At 36.4% G+C, this 25,527-nt stretch overlaps 1 protein-coding gene across 1 annotated transcript; it reads right to left on the bottom strand.

Moving 5' to 3' along the window:
• Window positions 1–218: 218 nt before the first annotated feature.
• On the bottom strand, window positions 219–24,158 carry LOC105163713 (ARM repeat superfamily protein). The gene is made up of 35 exons (XM_011082155.3): window positions 23,819–24,158; window positions 22,700–22,867; window positions 22,530–22,619; window positions 21,396–21,532; window positions 21,214–21,304; window positions 20,981–21,063; window positions 20,768–20,874; window positions 20,379–20,531; window positions 19,870–19,934; window positions 18,940–19,027; window positions 18,755–18,833; window positions 18,557–18,665; window positions 18,414–18,473; window positions 18,132–18,250; window positions 16,845–17,223; window positions 16,547–16,731; window positions 16,384–16,456; window positions 13,703–13,853; window positions 13,417–13,586; window positions 12,888–13,232; window positions 11,524–11,691; window positions 11,123–11,416; window positions 10,662–10,838; window positions 8,992–9,255; window positions 8,276–8,374; window positions 7,908–8,092; window positions 6,273–6,608; window positions 5,019–5,172; window positions 4,786–4,896; window positions 3,392–3,559; window positions 2,760–2,883; window positions 1,807–1,962; window positions 1,605–1,717; window positions 1,463–1,522; window positions 219–934 (listed from the first exon to the last, which is right to left on the bottom strand). The coding sequence occupies exons 1-35, from the start codon at window positions 24,032–24,034 to the stop codon at window positions 740–742; spliced, it is 5,472 nt and encodes a 1,823-aa protein (XP_011080457.1). The 5' UTR covers window positions 24,035–24,158; the 3' UTR covers window positions 219–739.
• Between the last annotated feature and the right edge of the window lie 1,369 nt (window positions 24,159–25,527).

Below are 25,527 nucleotides of genomic sequence, written 5' to 3'. Positions count from 1 at the left end.
ATCAGATTATACTAGTAGAATGAACTATCTGTGGGCACTTTGAAAATTTATTTCTTGGCAATATAATCAATTTCAAATACTTGAAAATTAATCTTTTAAATTTTAAACTATACTATTATTTTGTATAATCATATAATTCGCATACAAGTCTATTTTACGAGACTATTTAACATTGTTTTTTATTTAAAAATTATTTTCAATACTATCTACGCCAAAGGTAAAAACCATTGTAAATGTCAAATCGTACACTCATATTTTACAATATTATGCATGTAAGGAACATATAATAGTTCGATTAGGATCAGGGCCGGCATTGCCAACAATCAATTGGTTGAACTGTCGTTTCGACATAAGTAGAACAAAAGGACATCCGGCACTCCTTTTGCCAGTTTTAGTTGAGTCCCATAATTTCCATTTTCATATTCCTTCTTAGAATGTGATCTTAACAAGGATTTTGAGATCAAGATTCAGGAAGATCACAAGGAGCATCTGTTTCTCAATCAGATATGAGGATTCCTTCTACACATAACTGTGGACCTCACCATTTGCTTGAAGCTGCAAAGATTGCCTGGAACCGTCCATTCTCATTCGCAGCTTTACTCTGTTTTTCTTCTGTAAAAATTATGTAACATGTATGATATTGTGCCACAGGGGACCTTAAAATGATAGAGACCGTATGTTTTCTTCAGGACGTCTAGATGAAGATATAAATGTAATCAGAGCTTTCAGCGATTTTAGCTCAGGGTTTTACGTCTTTGAGCCTGTGTAGGATGTCATATGATTTCTTCAACAAAGACTTAGCCTGTTCGCTTTTTTCTACTTCGCACAGGTCAAGAAGCTCGGTCATAAATGATAATTCTGTCCATTGGGCTGGTGGAGAGGCTGTGTACTGATTAGTTAACTCCAGAAGACATTCGGCAGCTGCTATGTGAACCTGAGATTAATACATAAGAAGGTGATACAAATATTCAATCCAGTGAAAATGCATGCGTCAGTGTAATCTTTAAGAGATAGAGATATATAACCGCGGGGTACTACGGCCCTATACATGGACGGAAATAAAGAGGATGTATAAGCTGAGCTTATGAATTCCTTAAATATCTTATGAGATGTGTGAGCGTTCATCAAATGATTTAAGAGTATTCAATAGATATTTCAAGATATGAACTTACAAGCTTGATTAATTTACCAAATATGATTCTATTATATTGTCAACCAACCAGTTGTTCAACGTTTTAAACTGAGCCAACCGATTTTTTTTTTTTTTGTGTGTGTCAAATAACTTGCATTACAACCTTCTCTGCATAGAATACTTGTTTGTCGATGACGCAATTTTGTCCCATGTGTTCAACAATGAAAATTCAGGCACTCATACCGCTAATGCATACTATATAAATGGATAAACTCAACAAATATAGGCTAACAAATGAAGCAAGAGGGGAGAATCGGGAGGATAACCTACCTGCCCAATTTTCACTGTGCGAAGGGATTTCAGCAATTCAGGTGTCAGAGTACAGAATAACTGGAAGCATTTATATGGTCAGATTAGAGTCCACAAAAGTGTCTTGACGTTGTAATTAAAGAACAATGTGATTACACATTACCTCATGAACAAAAGCAGTTATGCTGGTATGCGTGGAGCTGTCTTGCAAGTTGTTTGCACTGCTGTGCAACTTTAAGCAAAGCTCTTTTATAGAAGAAAAAACCGACATCTTAACTGTCCATAACATGAAAATATAAAGCATGAGTATGACACAAACTTGATCAAGGGCAGAAGTATAATGAAATGAATGTAACTGAAGGCACCTGTCCACGAGAAACTAGGGGAGAAAGAAAATAAATAGAAATCAATGAAGTTTTTCTGTTGCTCAAGAATATCACGGATGCGGGCCACATGGATGCAGGCAGTAACACAACTTAATATTTTATCATGTAAAGCAGCTGGTGAACTACCTGGCTCATCTGCATTGCAACAAGAAAGTAGTACTTAGACCAACTATCTGATGAGTCACAAATAAAATTATAAACTTTTGAATAACTTGTATTCTGCCAGTAACTCAAACTAGATGTGTGAATATGACAAAAAATATCCAATTTATGCCCATAAAACACAGAGAAAACTCTTTTTGAATTTCTCTATTGAAATAACGGTAGATAGTGATTAATGGGGTATTGATCTCTCAACATGTGATCCTGATGGTAATGATGGAAGTCCTGATATCATGGAGGTATTATCAGGATCAAGGACGAAGAATGAAATTTTAGGTAGTTTGACGATTTTCAGACGGTGTAGAGAAGCACAAAGGCAGTAGTCAAGATACGGCTCCAAGTTTTCAGGGGCTTGTTTTGTGGGGAAAAGGACAAGGTCACAACATGCCAGCCCCCTGGATTCAAAAATTAGGTGTACAGCGTTAAGAAAAAAAAGAAAAGAAGGAACCTTGAATAGAGGCATTTCAATATGATTCTCAGGAAGAACAGTGTCATAGGATACCCGTTTGGTGACAATAAGACAGAGAGTAATCATTTGAATTTTCTATCTATATAGTATCCTTGATGCGAGACATGATATTCAAGTGAGAGCAATGAAGTGCCATTCCCTTTTTTATTGGGAAAGTTACTTCAGATTTCAGAAAGAATGTGGTACTGCAGTAAGAAAGTGTGAAAATCAATATTGTATATACTAATGCCATCAAACTCTGGTGCTGTCTTTCATTTTTAAGAGGGATGATGGTGGCACTGGTAAAGGATTTGGGAAGTACCTGCTTTATCATCAGTTGCCGAAGATATTTGACCTGACATGGTAGGGGCAAGCGATTTGCCCATCTCCAATAGGGATGGAAAAACCATATTAAAGAATTCCGGATTATTGAATGCTTTAATAACCTAAAACAGAACCAAAAATGAGAAAGAAGATTTTAGCCAAAAAGATGCAAATAAGAAACTCAGAGAAAGATAAAAGTAAATAATATGACGAACATAATCATTAGATCTTGCTTTCAAGACTTCAATATAATGCTTTACAAATTCAGTTTCCACTTTTTGTTTTCACGCATCATATCCATTTTGCTTAGTTATCTTTTATATGTCATTTGTATTTCTTTATTTAAGTTGTGGTCTGTCTCTGTGTGTTTAGCAGCACCACAATGAGCAAGGGCACTGCAGCTTCTTTCTTCAATTTCTTTTATTTGGCCATGAACTGGTGGCATGCTGACTGCCATCAGCATTTTCTAATCCAAGAAAGAAAATAATATTTGACCGACCAATTTAGAGGCATATATGCATAAATGTTTCAGATCTATTGGTTCATCCAACAGGCAGGAAAAAACAAGTTTGGAACATCACATTTCAAGATGAAGCATGTATAAGAGGAAATAACAATGATTAGACATACCTGCTCAAGACAGCAAAAAGCTGCTTCACGATATTTTTGTGCTTTCTTTGTGCATGCAGAAGATACAAGGCTTAATATAGCACTTGGAGCATCAGGATTCAAAGCAGAAATTGTTTCATGGCATGAAGTACAGAGGGCAGATAATGCATTTAACAGCACCTCCTTTCCCTGTCATATAACACATACTGAAATTATATGATATGAGAAAGACTATCAGTCTGCTCTATGATAGTTCTTACAACACAGAGGATAATTATCAAGAAAACTAGAAACCTAGCAAATTAGATGAGAAGTAGCACATACGACTGTCAGAATATTTAGGATTTTTGCATATCTTTTATTATTTGGTTTGGATAGATATAATCAATAATAGACACTACATTTTTTCTTTTCCTTTACTACTTTCTACGACTACCAAAACAAGAAAAATTGATTGAGATTACATATCCATGGCCCAGCTTCCAGTGAGACCAAAGGTAGAATCGAGTTTTCCTGCCTTTTCATGAAAATTGCATGCTAGGGCTTTTATATCTCAGGAACACCACCACCAAGGGGCTTGTCCCAAACTTCCTACTGCATCATCTTCCTCCTTCAATCCCTGTGTTCATTCTTAACCTAATTAGAGTACCACCTTAAATGTGATTTGATTGGTGAAAGATCATATATTGGCATCTTTGCAATGCGGTTGTAAGTACTGGAAAAAATTCTACCATCCCATCATACTGTGCTATCATATAAGCAGCTCCAGACTTCACATCCAAGGATTCTTGTGCACCACCTTATGATTCATCTACTTACCCTATGTCTCTCGGAACCTTTACAGTGACCTATATACCCCCATTAACATGAATCCAAGGGCTGATTTTCTTGGGTGCCCTTGTCGAGGGAAATCGGACTTGAACTTGATTAGCATCATGCCCTCCATGATACTGCAATGGTGCTTCATACATTTCTTTCATAACTTTATGCCTCTTCTGAAGCTATGTCTCATTATCGAGTAATAAGTTGTTAGATTCCCCGAGTTTGAACAATCTACAAGATGTGTTCATTGCTGCTCTCAGCTGAGGGACCTACATCAGTGGCTTCATTGCTCCCAGAGAAGGGTAACTTGTCTTCTCAATTACTAGTTCAAAAAGCTTGCTACATATTCTATATTCAGTTTTTCATTTTTATATTTGGTGCCTAAACAATGCGCATAAATTGCGGAACCCTCTACAAGCGGAGTTTATATTTTTTTTTTCTCTTGTCTGTATGACAACTCATAGATGTCAATTTTTGAAAATTATTAATAGCATTCTCTATGGCATTGAATGTAAATGCTTTTGGTAAATCAGCAATGCTTGATTTATTTGCATAGGATTGATTAAGTTGCATGCATAAAAATATATGCTTACCTCCCACAACCGCCCCGGAAGTTCTTTCATAAGCGACATGAGCAAAACATTATGATGTGAAGATAGTGATTCACCAAGGACTTCACTGAGCTTACATATAGCTTGTGATGCCTGCACATTCCAGAAAAGCACAATTCAATAACTCGAACTTTTCGCACAGAAGAAACCAGAATAATGGTGTGGCAGCAGAGGATAAGTTCTACAGATACTGATATGCAAAAAGAAGCACATGCCTTCTTTTTGCTTGCCCATGAAGATGACGTGATCCCTTCATTGATAAGAGTAACAATTTCTCCCAAGTATAGGTGAAGAGTTATCCGTTCACTGCTCATATTTTCCTCCCATAATTCCTGATATAGACCTGAAATTATCTTGTCATCTTCAAATCTGCAGAAGAATCATATATGTTCATCTTACTTAAAGACATTGGTCATGATAATTATGCTGGTTAAACAGAAAACAGAATGAAATAAATAAACTATATTAGTTAGGGTGGAGGTGTGATCTGTCAGTATTTACAGAAACTGACCGAATCTCTAAAGGGGGTTCAACTTGTAGGAAAACACAATCCCAGATAGTGAAAAGCGCATGTTCTTAAACTGATGATGCAATTAAAAGAAGTCGGAAATTAAAATTGTAATCCAGGTACTGGAGTCCTGAATGTAACAGTAGGCGATGCTTAGAGAATCATTACCAAGCACCTCCAACATATACAAACACATGCAAAAAATTACAAATTACAGGTTCAAAAGATGTATGAAACTCTTTCAAAATGTAGATTGTTTAGTACTGGCTCTAAAAAGTATCTGCTGCAGTAATAGGTTAAATGTGCTGCTTTCAAAGCTTGTATATTTAGAAGGATAGTTCTCAGTTTAAAAACTAGGAATCTTTGTCATTCTACATTGAACATATGCACTCAACTGTAATTCAGAATGCAGAAATGATATGGAGTCCATGAGACATCATCAAAGTTCTAATGCAGCCAATTTTCTGTCCTTATTTAATTTTCCATCAATGAGATTTGAAGAATAAAGCGGAATTCTCTCCTGCTGTCTGAGTTTCAACTTACATCAGACATGCATCTGCTTTGTTCTACAGCAAAAAATCAAAGAACCAAGCAGGTGAATCTACCAATTCTAATGTTCTTTCGCCACCATCTACCTTTTGCAACTTGATCTCTAAAGTACACACTGATTCATAAAAAGACCATGCAGCCAGGCACATTCTAATTTTTGCTTTAAATAGAAATTGAATGCGAAAAAGTATACCTACTAACTACATAAAGTTTAATATCTTCGCCATATACCATACTTCAAATGAATTCTGTGCCTAAATATGCAGACAGGTTATAGCTCAAATGGATCATTCCACAGGGGAAAGTTAGAAAATGTAGAGAAAGGAAATATCCTCATGTGGCTATAGTTTCCCAAAGAAAGATTCTGTAACACTATCATAGCAAAGCAAACATAATAAGAGCCTGAGTGAACCTTGAAACAAAGATAACTGGAACTATAACGGCATGATATCCATTTAAAGTATCAGCAGCCGTGGATGCATAGCTCTTTAATAGGATTGCACATGCAATCTGGTCATTTCTATCACCAGAATGCAAATTTGCAGTATCTTCAATCAATTTCTGGGCCTGTGATGGAGCTGCAAACTTCAAAACCATTGCACATGCATTTGCAAAGGCACGTTTTGATGAAGCACTTCTTTCATCCTTCACAACTGGAAGCAAAAGCTTTAATAGCGTACCCGTGAAAGGCTTGATGTCAACACCAACTTTTTGGACTAGCAAGCTGATAAAATTTGCGACACCAACCCTGCAATAATGGTGGTAATAAAAAACTATACCAATTATATGTTTGGATATAAAGAAGATGTCATATGCTGCAGTTCCAGGTCGAAAATCTAAAAATCCTTAGGTGGATCTAAAGCCCCCAATACAATCATTGCACTGATCTGAAATTTTATTGCAAAATAGAATTGGTAAAAGTTACAGAAATCAGCAACAGGTGAAGATATCAGCAATGAAGATACTATAAAAAGAGTATGTTTCCGTATCAAAGGCATGTGAATAGAGAATTTATATGTGCACATCCACATATAGATTTGTCTAGACCTCATTCTCTCAGTTTAAACATTTTATTCATTTTATGTAAGCTAATCACAGTTTGGCTTTAACTGATATCTGTGATAGATACTTACACCCTCATCATCTCCAACATCTGACTTACAGTCATTTAAGATTTCGCTAGAAGAACATAAAAGGTATTGGTTCCAAGAATAAAGATGATTGTAACCAGTAAGATCAAAAGATGTTTGTTGTCCATGTTTCCCTTAATGGCAGAACGAATCACAAAGGTTACAGCAGCACTTATGTTTCTCAGTATGCTGAACTGAAAAGTTATGCTAATATTATCATCATATAAGCAAAACTTCTCTTCAATAACTAAACAAAGAGATTTTGACCTCAACAGAAGACCATGAATCAGACTGTTGCACAGGAAGTCTGCTGAATATTATAATAGATAGAATTTAGGAAAAAAGTGAGAACCTCAAGGACTCCCAAAGCAGATTTAAACTAGTAAAAGACGTAACACACTCCTGGATACATCATTTTCTGTTAGATGAAAATATCATCTAGATTTATATGAAAAGTATAAAATTTTTATCAAAATATTTGTCAACACACAAGTTTGTATTTTTCCAAATGTGAACTATAGTTCCACATAACACCTTGCTGACTGAAGTATATCCAACCATATGAGGTGGTTTCTCTAAGCGGCTAAGCCTTACAAACCTATTATCCTTATGAATTTTGATCAAAAGAATGAGGAAGCAGAGAAATCAAAGGGCCAAAAAAGTTACGATCAAGAGAATGAGCAAACAGAAAACTCTTGAAACAAATAACCAAACATTTTAGGGATCACGACTTGTAGGTTTACCTTTTAACAGTAAATAAAACTTTGTAGTGACTCTGCCCATACTAATATCAAATTTATATTGAACTGCATGAATACTAGAAAAATCTCCTTGAAAAACATGTCAAGAAACAAGATTCAAATGAATTTCTCATGCTAGATTGCAATTGGAACCTTATATAATATCTGGAGAAATACCTGGTGTTCAAACCAATGCCAGATTGGACCAACTGAGCTAGCCGAGGAACCAATAGTTCTAGAGAATGGGAGTCAACAACATCTATGCAGAGTTCAAGAGTTTCCCACATTGGAGAACCTCGGGCTATTGAAATTCGCAAGTTCTCAAGTTTTTCAGTTTGTATTCCCACCTTTTCTGCATGCAACTTGTAGTTGGAAAGAAAACAAAAGTCACATGGTAAGAAAAAGGTAAAGAAATCAATAATTTCTCACAACTTAAATGCCATCCAGATCATGAATGTAATGAAATCAACAAGGGATGGAACAAAGAAAAAAATGAAAATATGCGTCTATGTTTACATAGTGAGTGCTCATAAGATCATCCACACCTCAACATAATTCATTCCTTGGTCTTCAAGGCTTGACAGACTTTCCAGCATACAACAGACAAGATCATTTAAGTATGGACGAATTGCAATTCCTGCACCCTGTTGATATGGATGAATAAATATCAAAACAATTATGGGAATAAGTAGGCCACAATGTGCAACTCTGCAAACTTTTCTCAACTCGAAATATGTGAAGTAAGTTCTAGTTCTAAAAGAAATGTGTGAAGGGACATCAGGAGAACAGCGGTATAAGTATCTTCTACAAGAGATGTGTATGCATATCAGCTATGCATGAGGGTTAACAAGTTTGGAGCATAGAATAGTCAGACATGCTGTAAACAGAAAACCAACTTGAGCATTGGGAAAAGACTAACTCAAGGACATGACAGGAGGCCACTGGTACTGCAAAGGGGAATACAACCAAAGGTGGGTGAAGCAATGAGATAAATGTAATCCAGTCTCAGGGCCTTGAAATATGTGATATATCCATGTGATACTCATGAAGATAAGTCAACAAAACCTTTCATGATTGAAATCTTGGACAACTTAGCAGGGAGAAGGCATATTATGTAATACATGTGTGGAAAACATAAAACTGAAGAGCTGAACTTAGAAACCATGTAAGCATCAGTAGAAGAATTAACTGAACTGAGAGTGCCAATTGCATGCCAACCAAATTGAATCTGATGCTGCTTCTAAATGCCCAAATATTTTACCTTTGCAAGCTTTGTAACCATACTAATGGATGCCTTGCGAATATTCTCGACTTTACTCATTATGCCTTCTGTCAGTAACAAAGGCAAAACTATAGCCATTGCTTGTCTTGCATCTGGAACTGGTGTAAGAGAGACGTCACATAACCTCCCAGTTAAAGATGCAACAGCACGGCATAATCTGTCACCAGCATTTCTGACAGTTTCCTTTATGTCATCCATGGCCCGGAATGCAGCTATCCATATTCTTTTTAAATGCTTTTCCACCTACGACAGGATATGAGACAAAACTCCTTCAGAGACCAGCCAAATCATCACCATGGGACAGTTCAAACCATCTGATAGAAATATTAATATGAATCTTGAAAATACTGTGAAAACCAGCATATGCGTGATGCTGGCATCTTAGAAGAAGCTTCTCTGGAAAAGTTGCATGGATAACACTAGGGAACCAGAGTTGGACTCAGTGACCATGCAACCAGTCTCATGGAGAAACTAGTGATGGTCTTAGGTTAAACCAATGACAAGATACCAATTATATTGAAAAGAAAACTCGGAAGCAATATATGGTCCAATTGTACTTAGTACTCTAGCTGATCATGATATTACCTAGCTACCAAACAACATTCTCATAAACTGATATCAACCAGTAGAGAAAAAACGATTTATGATCTTGTATTCTTCCATATTAGCTCAATCCTTGGTGACATTAGAATTTAATGTTCAAAATCTCTGGGAAGGGTACAGTTGTAAAGAAAGCATGTTTGGAGGGGGTCTAGTTCTGACTTTCCAAATTCAAGGGTTAAAGTATCGTTTTGTGTTTCATAGAGGGCCTAGGTGTAATAAATCGAATTTATAAACGTGGCATTAAATATGTAATACGTATATAAGACTTCAGAAAAGTATAAAAGGTTCATTAAGTGTTCTCAAACACTTATGGAGACGCATGTATATGCATCCACAGATATATGCAGGAGTGCATGTATGTGATATCTAGAAACTAGTGTGCAAACATGCATGCAAGTAATGGAAGTGAGAATAATTCTATTCTGCCTCGCTCACTAGAAAGCTCCTACAAACATTTGTTGAGCAAGTAAGACCTATCTTAAGAAACTATTCCCAACAAGTGAATCGCATGGAATCTTTCCGCATATGTGCGTACATCATTTAGGTGGTTGAACACAGAAATAGTTCTTCAAAACAAAGCATTTATAAAGATGTTAGCTAAAATGTAACAAGAACCACACAGATTATGTATGGTAATCAAAGGGATAGTCGTGCTTATAGTGGATAAATAACAAATGTTAGACGGACAGACAAATCTATCTTTAGGACGAAGACCAATCAGCAGGATGTTGCATTACTATTGGCTCATTTTCTTACAGTCCTCTGTGGTGCCTCCATTCTGATACATTGGGGATAAAAGGGGGAACGAAACTGAGATAGAAAATAAGACATGGGATTATAGGACCTTGCAGTACAGCAGTAATAGTTTCAAAAGTAGGACTTAGTTGCCAAAGGGAGAAACTGAAACCAGAAGTAACTTACTATTATAACTACATTGCCTTAGAATTTTACCCAACCTTAAACACTACCCTCTTTGGTTCATATGTTGATTGACAAAATAGCTTATCATCAGGACCAGTGGTAAAAGGATATATCTAGATGATAACCTGACCAAATTTGCGTCCTTGAAGAATATCTGCAAGAGCAAGACAAGAAGCCTCCCTGGACCGCCAAAGCCTAGATCCACTCTGTATCAGGAGATCATCGATAATAAGGTCCAAATGTTCATCAATAGCCCCCTTTGAATCTGCTATTAACGATTTCCAGATGTGTGTCATTGCGTCCTGATGCAGTGTACAAGGTTAAATAGAGCTATCACGGACGGGGAAAAGTTCGAAAAATACAAGACGGACCTCATGGGTCTGTACATCCACCAAATTAAAAGGGAAGAATGAAATGAGTAATAAAAATTTCATGGGAAAAAGCAGTATGCAATCGGAGCAGCAGATTCACTAGGTAAACCAGAATTTGCGGAAACCAATCATAAAATGTCAAAGATGAAAATCGACAATGTTTAGCTCTTTTGAAAGCCAAGTTATTACTCAAATCTGAAGCTGTCAGAGATTACCTGCACATTTTTATCAGGATCGTACTGATAGCGGACAAGTCTCGGAATCAAAGAACTCAGATAAGGTTGTAGGGCATCCCCTGCATGCTTGGCTATTTTAGAAAACCCAAAAGCAGCACCTCTTTTTGAATTAAGAGCAGCCTGGTAATTAGCCAGATCCATGAATTTATAAATTAAGTCAGGTTGCCCCATCTCATTAGCTAGGTTGCAAAGCTCCTTGTAAGTGCCCAATTTTCCTCCAGAAGGGCTTTCACCAAAGGCACCCTCTCGGAACACTTCAGAGTCCTCAACCAGCTGAACATTATATCCAAGAATAACAGATTAAGGACAAAGAAAATAGGGAAACAAACATAAAAGAAAATAATATCTAGACCAAGAATTACAAAGCCCTATATCCTGACCTTAACAGCCCGTTTCCTCTTCCCTGAGCCAGTTAGAGTTCCAACAAGTGCATTAACCAAGCTTTTCTTCATAGCATCATCACCAAGTTCATAAACGATACTCAGGCCTTGAGATGCCAACTCTTGTGTAAGTTCATTTTGCTCACCAACAAGGTGTGAGAATGCTTCCTGTATTGGAGAGCTTTAAGTTCAGCAAAACATATTGCATAATTGGAAATTATGCCGTGCGAACCTTCCAGATAGCTACAGGTCCCGAACAAACACCCCATACACTAAGAACATAGATTTTGCTGGCAAAGATCTCTGATTGACTTAGTACACCTTTTTAGATGTCTCGAAAAGAAAAAAGAGGAAGATAATCATTTCTATAGATAACCTCATGTATTTAAAAAGTTTGTCAAAAAACAAGACCTTGTTTCAGACATATGAAAATGCCCTGATAACAACTCTCTTGGTTGGGGTAAAAACAGTAATATCACAACAAAAAAAATATACAGGAACCAAAAACTCATCATCAATTTCGGAACAGTGTGCAGGTAAACTAACCATGGAACATTCAAGCATTGAAAAAGAAAGCACTTGAGAACCCATCCTTTTACATCAAAAAAGTAAAGCAGTAATGCATCCACTCCCAATTCCAGATATAGCAAATATAAAAACACTTATGTTAGAATTCCAGTTATAGCATATCAAATAAGCACGTGGAACAACATCCCAATACAGAAAAACAAGAAACAATCTAAGCACAAAAGATCGCAACTTAAAGAGCGGAAATTTTTTTATTGTATATTAATTTTCTAATCATTTTATAAATTACGTACCCTCAAATGCTAAGATTACAAATCTAGAAAATAACAGTATAGCCTAGAAGCTTCTTTAAACAATACTACATGCTCTCAGAAGCATATGTTAGAAAAAAGAGATCACTAAAAAGCACCACTCTAGACACCATTCAGTCCACCACTAACCACCAACACACATGCCAAACTGCATCAGGCAACTAAATTCAAGCTCCCAAGATATACCATTCTCACACTCTAACAATATCATGTCCTTTGAATTTTTGCCTTTAACATAGAAACTCCAAAAAGTATCAAACTATATATGCAACTCAGACGACTAACCCCATTTCCAGATCCAATCAAGGTATGTGGCTCTAACTTTGTTAGAATTCACCAAGCCCTTTGAACCTTTGACATAACAAGTTGAACCATACACCTTTTAACACTGCCAAACCATTTCCAGATCAAATCAAGGTATGTGGCTCTAACTTTGTTAGGATTCGCCAAGACCTTGGAACCTTCGACACAAGAAGTTGAATCATACACCTTTAGCCACTGTCAAACAATTAGGCAAGCACAAACCTGGATATCAGGAAGCAATTGCTGGATGCTCGCATGATGGCCACAGTATATTGTAAGTGATAGTAACCAGACAGTTCCAGCACATCGTTCCTCCTTTCTGTTACTGTATAAAAGGACATCAAATAGCTTTCTGGTAATAGCATCTCTTACTGTAACATGGTAATTTTCGTCATGTTGGAATTCCATCGAGGGGAGCAGTTGTTGAGATGAGATATCTCCCATTAAAAAGTTAGAACTCATAGATAGTGAAGAATAATTAGTTTTGAGTATCACATCAGTAGTAACAGGAACACCTCCCCACAAAAATGAAAGAGCTTCCCCAGCAGCAAATAAGATGTCCTCAACCTGTTAAAAGAATAGGAGTAGCCGAAAGAATGTGTTGGTTAACAAACAGCTATTTCACTCTCAATCAGCTTATACATCACAAAATGCATCTTTAGAAAATCATTCTAAATTAAAATTGGGAATACGAAACTATAATGACGGATAGAAGAGATGTGAGATATCAAATTTCAAAATTTTCACCCACCTTGGACCGGCAAAGACCAAATATCAGATCAAGAGCACCATTCAGATGTGAAGAAGATGATTCTTTCACACCCATGTGCCCCAATGCAATAACAGTTCTTTGAACTGATTTGATATCATCACCTGACAGCAGCTTGCTTAATTTTTCATGCAAAATGTTCCAAATGGAAACTGCAGGTCAATATAAGAAAAATAGTATTATCGCTACTGAACAAATTGAGATGTAGCAGTGGTTGATGAAGAAAATACCAAAATCTCATGAATATAATCAGTACATATCATTTCACCTGCAGCAGAGTCAAGATGCAGGGGAGGCAGTGGGATGCAGATTCCGATATGACCCAGAGCTTGCATTGCTATGGAAGCTAATGCGGCGGTCTCTTTATTAACAATGTCAACCAAACATTTTAGAACACTTTGAAGCACTGATTCTGATATCTGGTGGAAAAAAAAGGATAAAGACTAAGAGTAGCATAGGCAATGTAACAATTTTAGCCACCAAAATCTTCATTTCCATAGATGTATATGAGCATACATTAACAAGCAAACAAACCATGCGGCTAATAATATACAATCACTTTTCATGTCATAATCAATTTCTAAAGAGCAAACTGCCAATTGGGTTCATTCACATCAATATAAATAAAATCTACTAACTCAGTAGCATCTGAATCTCTTTTATTGGAAGAAAAAGTCATGCAAAATAAGGTATATTTCATATAAACTCGCCACATGAATGCAAATGAGCATGAGTTAGAGGAAAACTCTACACCTTTTAGGTCAAAAGACCAGAATCCACAACAGAATGTAAGGAAGGCAAAGGAACAGACAAGGAATACAAGATTGTTGAAGAGGTCTAAACAAAAGATATTGATAAAGTACTGCGACAGCATGCTAGTGGAAGAAAAATAGGACAAAGATGTCATTACAAATTTTAGCAGAATTTCAATGGGGAACCTCTTCCCATATTTATTTGCGGAAGAAATGTTCATTAATATCATGATGATTCCCTGTTTTACCTTAACACAAGGACTGCAATTGTTCACAGAATGGGAGCAGGATTAGAACCCTTTGCTTCCTTTGGAGCAATATGTAACAAATAGTTTTTGGCTGTATTTGAGAAACTTTATTATAAATCAAAAGTATTTCAAGAAATAGAGAAACATATAAATCAGTGCAAATTCATAGTGGACTATTGTTATTTTGTCCACTTCAACATTTTCTTGCTGTGAAGAATTAAAGGCTAAAGCAAGGAAGCCATGCGTAAAGTACAGAAAACATACTGTGGATCGTATATATAGAATTTGAAATTGCAAAGCACCACATTACACGTGCCCAAAGTACTAGCAATTACTTTCAGGTTCAGCATTCCATGTAACTGCTTTGGCTTCTCTGGTTTGTATGTCTCAAAAACACAATACTGGGTCTTATGTGGAGATTTATTCCTCCTTTGGTCGTTGAAACCATAATATAAATGCTAGCATTGCCAAGAGTATACAAAGCTGAGATCGATTTGTCTGTTTCTCTTACTTCTCAAATATGTTTAATTTCAAGCAAGTTCCACAGCTTATATATTTTCATGTAGACGATTCCCAAGCAATACCAATTTGCTTGTCGTTTCCATTATAACTTCACTTTGAGTCCGGTAACTTTTTTCTTAAAGAGACTTCTTTTCCCTCAAACCAGCTCAAGGAAGCCCATGCAAACATGGTTGGCAAGCTACAGAAAGTGTAGGGTCAGGAAAGAAAAGAAAAGGAGAGAGATAGCATTCAGACCCGAAAATAAAGCTATCAATTCATCTATGAAAATTTGACTTCACTAACCTAATTTAGAAGCATTAACAATTTTCATTAACCATAGACAATTTCTGACACACAAACTGAGAAGTGGGAGGGAGGGGGAGAGAGAAGAAGGGAGCTATATGCTATTTCTGTAACAACTGGATGCATTACAGGGAACAGGAGGTCAATTATGTTGAAATGAAGCTTGGATTAGCACAATAATTCATCAGTTGTAAAAGATTGGCAAAGATCTTTACGAGCCAATATAAAACATGATATGTTTACACCCCAAACCACTCATTAACAGAGAAAAACAGGTGTTTCAGGCTCTAGTGATGTAATACATAAGCAAAGCATTAAGTATTGACATTGATAGGAAGATATGAGGAACCAGCTATTGTGCACGAACTTGAAGAGACACCATATCAAGAAAGGGGCAGCAGAGACCTTATCTAATTGCATATGCAACTGACACGATGAGCAGTAACTGTGAAGTTACTTCTGTGCAGAAATGACCAACAAGCAAACTTTAGGAGCTGTTAATGCAACAAAATCACATGGAAACCTTTTCCTGCCACTTGCACAAGAAGCTTTATATTTTTTGGGTACTCAAATACGAACAAGGTAGTCAATATTTATATGAAATAGTCAAGTTGATCTTTCTTCCAATCTTTAAAATTTGAGGATAAAGACCAAAACATTCTAATACTAACTCCTAATGAGCCAAAACTTCAAAGCTACTTAGATCAGAAATTTCAAGTTTTTCACTTGCAAATAGGAATGCCATTTCCTTGACCTTCCACCCCATTCAGACAAATCTAGATCAAATTAACCAAGTTCAGATCACTTCAAATAAAGTTGTGAAAGAACAAATCAACTACTATATCACAAGCACATGGCAACAAGATATGGACATACCACAATAGGCAAATGAAATCAACCAAAAAGCTGGAGCATACAGGTTGGAATGGACAACAAAGCAGGTTGCGCACAGTACAGAATATACATTCAAAATTAACATACATGCATTGCATGCATACAACAGTTTGCAGATATAAACACCCAACATATCTACTTGCTAAATGTGCTAAGAAGCACATACCAAAATGTGCACGCATATCAGTTTTTAAGGGACTAATAAGTAAAATGCCTGTTCCCTCATCTCTCTTTAAGAAAAATGGACTTACAGGATCGGTTCTCAACACACAATTTGCTGTGACATAGCCTAAAGCACATAGCAGCCCTTGCTGTGCTTCAAATCTACAAGACAGAAAAGGTCAGCCTTTCACTGAGATAATAACAGAAATAGACCTAGAAAAGAACCCTGCAGGTGAAATACAAGAGAAAAACCTCAAATTTTGTGTCCCTCCAATTGAAGATATTACTTCACCAATAAGTTCAGAAGAAGCAGTGATTGGAAGTGCAGAAGAAGCAATTCCAAGTAAACGCGCCATACATTCGCGTGTATCATAGTCCAAATGACTCAGATATTGTTTAAGCCATAAAACTTTTTCAGCATAGCGAGAGGCAAGCATCTACATGAAAGTAATCAGAGCAAAAGTTCTACTTAGTTACAGAATTCAATCCCAACAAAAAGGACAGCTATACATGAAAATATGTTTGTTTGCATAAACTCCATTAAACCTACCTGGGGGAAATGAGATGCCAAAGTAATTAATGCCCTGGAAGCTGATGCATGCAACTCAACAGAACCTTCATATGTCATAGCATGTTCCAACAGTAAACACAATTTTTCCACTGAGAGTAAATACTCAGAGTCTTCGGTCCAGTTAGTTTGTGTAACTTCTGCCTCAAAGCACTTTAACAAAAACTTGATCATAGCCACATAAGTCTTGGACAGAAAAAGAAGCTTTGAATCTCCAATTCCACCAGAAACTAAGATAGCTGGTTGCTGCTCTAGAATATAAGCAAGCATCTCTGCAAGTTTTGGGTACTCAGTGGAGATGCTTTGTGACATAGTCTTTCTCTGCTCTTCACCAGGGAACAAGCCTTCCAATGCCATCTCCCTTCACATAAATAACTGATGTCTCAAGAAAAACAATTTAAAGCTGAAGAATTGAAATTTCAAATAACAACAAACAGCATTATTCTGTTGGCCCAACATGAGGGAAAATAAACTGCAATAATAGAAGAATTTCTTATCCATTTCTCATGTTTCAAATCTCTCTTGTTGGTCAATGCTTTTTGTGCAGTCAGGGAAACCCACTGGGAGGTGATTGATTCACCTCAAGACAGATACCTAAACTTTAATAAGATGCTTAATACTGCTCGGACATACTGTAATTAGAGGCTAAAAAGATTAGCTCTCAAATGTTTGGCTTCTTTCCCAGGTATAAATCTGGCTGCTGCTGTATGTTTAAGTGAAGTTGAAGTAATTCACAACAAGTTGCTGTTAGTTTCTTGTGGAGCAAAAGATGAAGGGATAAGGCCAAAAATGAAAAATGAGTCAACATGTGATTATAATTTTGTGAAGCTCCAAATAGGTATGCAGGTAAGTATTCCTTCTATAACAACTTTCTGGGGCATTTGGACCATTAAGCCTGCAGGACATTTCATTCAGGGAAGAGAGAGCATGACCATATTGAGGGCAAGAGAATTAATGCCGGATATCATTTCAATTTTACCGATTTTGTCCAATATATGGAGGGTCAAATTTCTGCAGTTCCGTTCCTGTGTAAAATATTCAGCATCCAAGAGCCAAAAAAGCAAATGATACAGTTATTTGTATTACAAAAAAATTTCCAATTTCAGGTATTTCTTTGTTATGTAGGCATGGATATAGCTATCATGACAATTAACAGGACTAATAAATATCATTAGAATCTGATTCACACAAATTAGGATCCAGAAAGTAATATCCAGTCCACAATCCACATATAAATTGTCTGCACTAATTTCGAAGATGGCAGCCTACCTTATGTCCAATTTTGGATCTGCTGCTCCAAGCATACAAATAAACCTGCTTGGACAATGCTTCAAATCAAATAAGGATGTTGCCCATCTCACAGCACAAAAGCGTACCTCACTTTGTTCCTAGTGAGCACAAGGATGAAGATAATGTCATGCTCGAAAAATTTTATACACGTTAACCACAAAACAATTGAGCATATTAAATTAATCACTAATGCAATACCAGCCAAAAGGAGCAGAATCGAAAGTATCTTTAACAAATCAACAAGTATATTAATGCACATACCACTTGAGAATTTTGTAACAGAAGCAATTCCACATCCTTTAACACTTTTGGGGGTGCATCCTAAGGATCAAAGCAAGTCTCCATCAAGACACAGGTCGAAACACAGAGTAAAACATAAAATAAAACAGATAAGGATATAATACCTTATATGCAACAGCAAGAGAATTTGTTGCTTCTTGAACAATCATGCGGAGATACTGGCCCTCAAGCTTCAGAGCGTCAAAGAGCCGAACAGCTACATCAATTTTATCCCTAAATGGATGAGGACCAAAAACACATCATCACTAGATTAATAAACTAATAACCAGGCAGCACAATATGGATTATTCTAAAAGAAGTACCTAAAGAGTTGGGGCATGCGCTGTGCAAGCAATCCAACCGCTTGAAAACAAAAACTTCTTGTCTCCCTGGCAATAGCATCTGGATGCATGCAATGAAGATATAGGAAGGATGTAATAACGCATATTCCAAATCCTCTAACTACTGTCGGACACCATAAGGTTGAAACAAACGTAGAGGATCAAACCTGAATCCAGCGAAGAGATATTATCAAGTGTTTTCAGAACTCCAGTTAGTATAACAGGGCCCATGAGCTTCAGTTGATCCATTCTAGCCTGCACATATAGAAAAAACAAACATGTGGTAAAAAGGTATTAAGCTATACATAATACATCCACTAAATCCTACAAGCATAAATATTGTAGGGACATAAATAAAAAGCACGCTGAGGCTGTCAAGAAAATTCAGCAGATAAGGTTACTGTGGGGAAAAAAAAGTCCCACTACCTATCTATCAATTGACCAGAGTCATCATATACTAGTCAAAGTTAGAAAAATGCATATGAAAACTGAAACACAAAATGAATAATTCTCCTTTTCATGAAAACATTAAATACAATTATGAATCAAATGTCAGATCACCAATAACATTGCATTTATAGAAAGTCCAGAAAAGTTTTTCTCAAGAAAACTGGGGAGTGGAATCTTTGTTCAACATTTATATATAATGCAGGTTCACAAATAATAATGAATCAATTTCAACCATAGCTTCCACTTAGAACTTCTGTTGGTAAAATATATCATAATCACTGATGATTATTCTAAAAAGTCCTTGCACTTTTTGCTGCAATGGTGGTCCCAAAAAATTGTCATATGAAACCTATTAACCTTGTTAAAAGAAAAAGAAATTTCCAGAATAAGAACTGAAGAAGAGATGCACGTGACATCCGCCAGGTTACAGCACAAAAACATACAGATTCTAGTAGAATGAACAGAAAAGAAATAAGAAAAGAAGGGTTCATATCATGAATTTACAAGACATTGACTAAGCATTACAATTATGCTATCATATCACTAATCCATCTCTTATAGCTACAAACAAGTTTCATCTTGATGCATCTGTGGCATCCCACTGGAATTTCATAAGATGAATATGAGACAAACTAAAATCAACTTACATGTTTGAAGACCCAAACTGTAAACTCCATACCTAACTGCTTCAATCTGGAGGTGGCATCAGTTCCTGAATAAAACAATAGGTATATGAAAATGGCAAGGGAATATAGTTTGACGACCCAAAAAGGCCAAACTATAACCTCAATATAAGAGGTTATGAGTATATTGATTTGCAGTCAATCAGAACCCTTCATGATAGTTTTGTCTGGGGCCAGAAAGCTGTTTGCTTCCTTTTATTCTTTTTCCCCTTAACGAAAATCAGCAAACCAAATAGTTTTAGATTTAATAACATCCAGAACTTCTAGCACATAGAGATATGTGATTAGTAGCAACTGATCCATAAACTCTATCACACATTTAATATCCAACACTTCGAATATTTATCAAATAAGGAGAAAAAGGAATAATTAGAACAGCCTTGGTACTGAATATTGTCTTTGTACTGAGCTTAAAGCTCAAGTGTGAATAAATTGCGCAGGATTAAAAAATAAAAACGGACTTTTCGGCTTACCAAATATGCAGCCAAAAATACACTGCAAAGTTGATGGAAAACTGTTTGCTGCAGTAATCGACCTGCAGAAAATAGACATCAATCTCAATCTGAGAGCTAGATTTCCTGGATTGACTTTGGATTCTGGAGCAATATTATCAGATCCCGCAGTTCCTACATGTCAGAAAATCAAAGTAAAACGCCACTTGCAAACTGATTAAAACGCCACTTAACAATGTAAAGGACTAAATCAAAGTATGCCATCTATGGTATTCCAAGAAGTAAATCAATTTCTATCCCCAAACTATTTGTACCCAATTCAGGAAAATTAATGCTGATCAAGCATTTAATCAACGAATAAAATCACATAGTGTAAGTTCTCTAAGAGTTGAAAAGGCAATGCTCCATACCATTAAACAATAGAAATAGTCTGCTGATCAGGTTCAAGTCATCTAAATTCACACCAGAAGCATTCTTCTTCAGAAGCTCCTCCCCCTTTTTGATAACATATTCATGACTAGTAGAGAACAAAATCCAAAACACATACACCATATAAAAAATTTGAAAAATGTTCAAAAAATAATTTGCAAACAAAAATTTTCAGAGGGTAAACTGAATATTACCTGTCAGCACAAGCGGCAATATAGATAGGATAAACAAGTTCGGAAGGAAGCTCCAAAGCTCCAATAACATTCAGCATTCCTGACTACAGAATTGAAATAAACAAGAGATATTTCCCGTCAAACACAAGATAGCCATGTATGAACATTCTGAGGGTGGTCTAGGTAAATGTTAGACAATACTTTGAATAATAGGCGGTGCACCCATTGGTAGTTTGTGATTCTACAAATCGTACCTTTCTATTTCTTAGCATATCACTTGTCACTGGATGTTTTCCAGTAACACGTTCACATTGAACAGTTGAAAGCCCAGCTGGGCGTCCTCCACTGCAAACGCAACCTTATCATCTTTTAAGGTTGAATTATTAAAATATGAAAAAAAAGGTACTTAGCAATATAAATGTGACAATGGTCTGACCTCTGAGAGGATGGCTGATACAGAATCGTATGGAGACAAAATTCAAGAAATATTTCCCAGTCCTTAGAACCAACTAATATCCTATATTTTTCCAGAACTTCGTCACTGACTTGAGATGCATGGCACTCACCAATTACCTAAAACCAAGAAAGACATAAAGATCAGTGCAGGCAATATTGAAAGCATCCAGGCATGGCAACAGTCACAAAGAAACCTAAAGTGGAAAAATTAAAAGCATGCTCTTATCTTGTGTGTAAAAACCTCCTTCCAGAATTACTGAAAGAACACCAGAATTGTTTCTAATAAGGACTGAAAGGATGTAGTTCCCTATATATGGACCACATATCATAGAAGTATCAGATCAAAACTTTCAAAACATGTGAGAAATCTAAGTAGGAAGCAAATAATAATAAAGTAGCAGGCATGTCAGATCTAAGGAAATCCCTGTCCAACACTAGCCCTCCTTTTTGATACATAACCAGGATTCTATTGGAAGAAATAACAGGGTAGACATGGAAAACAAAGGAAATGAGAACCAAGGAAAAGCAACAGCCCAAGCACAATACTCAAAAATAAAAACGAAAATAAATTTATTCAATGACCTAAAACATGCAAATGAAATTCTATGCAAAACAAAAACTCTCCAATAGCAACAGAATTTATATGCAGTCAAGCTCCTAATCAATAACCAGCTTATTCTACTACATCGAGCTTTTAAGCACTTTCTTGAGAACAGGTAGATTCAAACTTCAAGCTTGAATTCTAAAGCCCTCAAATTCCCTAAGATACTGTTCTTGCAGCAGTTAATAAGCAGGAAAGAAGCCCAAAAAGAATTGTTGATTCATTTCACTGGAAAGCCCATAGCTTTTTCTACTCCATCTTTACCCATATACATATGACATCCATTATCAAAGCATTATTGCTCGTAAAAATCTTCTTTTTTTTTAAAGTGTGAGTTCACTTTTATCTTCAAAGCAATTGGAGAAAAACCATGTACTCCCATAAATTTGTATATGCTAATGACCACCAAGGGGTGTACATCTTTGAAGAGGTAATTAGGTTTGCAAAAACCATACTAATCAGTTGTAGGGAAATAATATCTCAAAATAGAAAATGTAAAAAGCTGAAAAGTACCTTTGCTGTGATTCTAAGTAATATATCCTGATGTTGAGAAGGCAGCTTTGAAATGCTGGTTAGAAACATAGGAGCCATCAACTGTTTTTCCTGCAGTGTCATGCCCAGTGAAAATTTAGTGTCTCTAATTGAAAAGGTCAACTACTTATTACTAAACAACTAGAACCTACCTCCTGATGCACACGATCAATGGCCATCTCAACGTACACAATGCAGAAGTTTCTCACCATAGGAGCAGCACTAGATTCCACATACAATTTCCATAGCTCGGATAAAGGTAGAGTAATCTCTAGCTGGTGCTTCACTCTCTTGTTCACATGACTCAGGATTTCGATAACCTAACATATGTGGACAACATTACATCTGACATCTGCAGCGGACAGTTATTCCAGAAATATAAGCATGAGAACACAAATGCAGAACTTAGGAAACAGCTTCTGATCAACAATGCCAATCCTATCGATCCCAACTTCTATTTGTTCAGTGCAAACACGATGCCACTAATGATAAGAATACCCAATGAAAGTGCTTGCAGTTTGCTTCAGGATTGTAACTCGTCCCAGACAAAATAAAAAATTAATATATGTAAACACTAGAAAAGTACAAATTATCCACTTTTCTCTTGGCTTTCCTCTTAAAAAATTGAAGTTTTAATGCATGATAAATACAGAAAACAAAGATGCGAAATCCAAGCCAAGCAACAAGGGATAAATAGAACCATGTGCCTAAACACAACTTTTAATTTTTAATCATATGCACGCAAGCAGTTTTATAGTGGAACTTTCAGTCACAATCAACATCTGAAACTTCTTACAATACAAGAAAACGCCAATTCCATAATGATAAATAACAATGTTGATCCGGCTAGACTAATGAATGCAGCATAAGACACCAGATAACCTACGAAACATCTCTGTCTAACAAAGCTTTCATCCAAAAATTATAGCTCTCTGGAAATTATTAGGATCATTGAAACCGTACTCAAACCCAAATTTCAATTCCAAAAGACCCGTCAATCCAGACAGAATGAGGGGAGATGCCCAAAAGAACCCAACAACTTAGCTACTCCATCACTCAAATGGCTGCCAGCACAAAACTAGGAATCTTGAATCAAGATTTCGCATAAAAGAATTCAAGCTTAAACCAAATACTTCTGTCAACTACAATTCTGAGGCCCTGATATATTCCCAACTGTATTTCTTGATAGTCCCAAGAAAAAATTTGACACACGAAAGCCCCATCAAAATTAACTTAATAGCAAGTACAGCCTATATTTCTCCAAGAATTACTTTATTGCGGAGAGAGGTGGAGGCAGAGGAGAGGGCAGCAATAGAGATAGGAAGAATCTTGGCGAGCAAGTCTTGGAGTTTTGAGTCGTCGCACAGAGCCAACCGCGTCAGCATTCTGTCCAGGAGTTCCTCTTTCTCTTGGTCCGACTTCCCCGAGAGCGCGGCCGACCAGGAGCCAACGGCGCCGGCGGAGGAGGTGCTGGAGGACTCCGCCATGAGTTCTGTTTCCTTCGGGGTCTCCGGTGTTAAGAGAGTCTTTGTATTGTTTTTTCTTGAGAAAAAATGTACAAAGTTTCAACAATTTCGTGTCCAACTCCAAGATCAAGATTCGAGAGCTTTTTTAAGAGAAAAAAGAAAAAATTAAGTTTGAAGTGAGGTCGGAGACTCGGGTCGGATGCTCCAAAGTCGATCCGCTGGTTGGTGGATTTTATGTCTTTCTTTTAAGGGGTAATTACAATATATTTTTTTATCTAATAAATAGATTTTTTTATTCATTAATCTTTTTTTTTTTTTAAATTGATGACATTAGTAAAAGAAATTGAATGAAAATTCATATTTATTCTCAATTGACCATTACTAATTTATGGCAAGTAAAATAAATATTTTTTTTGATAAAACTATCCTTATATGTTTTCACACGATAATGAAAATGAGGAGGCAGAAAAATATTTGTTTTATACATCAATCAAAAATAAATGTAATTTTTCATTATTTTTTGTAATATCATTGAATTTGATTAATTTTAACTAATAGATAGATTTATTTGTTATATAAAAATAAACATGAGATTAATTTTATAAACTATATAAATATCTACAGGTAATTATATTAAATCTCAATTTTTCTCTCTACTAAGAGGCATTAATTTCTCTCTACTGAGAGGCAACAGTAGGGTCTTTCTTCAGTGTTGAGCATTTTTGTCGTCAGTTTCATGTGTGTGTCCCTTATGTATGAGGTACTAACTGTATCATGTGTTTTGTTCTTTTTACATGTGTATTTTCTTGGATTGGGGAGACTCAAATTAATTGTTCTCATTCAGAACGGTTTGCTTTACTCTTCGTGTGCTTGTGCTCTTAACTCTTTCAGTTTTCCTTTCTGTGTCTTTTTCTTTTGTTTTTCGAGTTATCTCTTTTGTTCTATGCGATTGTGTAGCAGGTTGCTCTTTGCGGTTTTAGTGGCAACTCGACTAGTGTGGATAGTCCACTTCTGACTGGAGGTAAGTGTGACGGATTGGTACCTTGTGTTGTGACAGTGCGGGATGGAATAGGTAGATCGATTGGGCAACGCGTTAGTACTGACGGAGGACGAGGGAGAATGGCTCACTTTACCGACAGATGTTTGGACGGGAAACACAGAGGTGGGGGGGTTTTCTCCTCTTTGGGCGACTATTGACTCCACGACCTTACTGGTTTGATGTTCTTAAGATAATGTTGACAGATATTTTAAGGCCGTTAAGAGGATTCACCATGCGAGTACTTGTGAATCAACAATTTCTATTAAGCTTTAATCATGTGGTTGATAAAAACAGCGCGCTAAACAATGGTCCTTAGATCTTTGACAAGAACCTGATTATACTCAACTACGTTAACCTGGATGAAAACCCATTGGAAGTTGATCTCAATTAGTGCCAGTTCCACGTGCATATCCATGGTTTGCCCCTTCAAATGATGACTAAAGCAGTAGAGGAGTTTATCAACAAGAGACTAGGG

Source organism: Sesamum indicum, linkage group LG6 (genome assembly GCF_026168435.1).
Source record: "Sesamum indicum cultivar Baizhima isolate 11 linkage group LG6, ASM2616843v1, whole genome shotgun sequence".
Lineage (NCBI taxonomy): Eukaryota > Viridiplantae > Streptophyta > Magnoliopsida > Lamiales > Pedaliaceae > Sesamum > Sesamum indicum.
This window is presented reverse-complemented; position numbering and strand designations above follow the sequence as displayed.

Excerpts from the sequence above, each read along its gene's own strand:
- LOC105163713 (XM_011082155.3), bottom strand. The coding sequence starts at position 24,034 with ATGGCGGAGTCCTCCAGCACCTCCTCCGCCGGCGCCGTTGGCTCCTGG. Across the intron at positions 22,868-23,818 it reads CCACCTCTCTCCGCAATAAA|GTTATCGAAATCCTGAGTCA; the intron begins GTAATTCTTGGA and ends CACATATGTTAG. Across the intron at positions 20,875-20,980 it reads ATTGCCGCTTGTGCTGACAG|TCATGAATATGTTATCAAAA; the intron begins GTAATATTCAGT and ends GTTCTCTACTAG.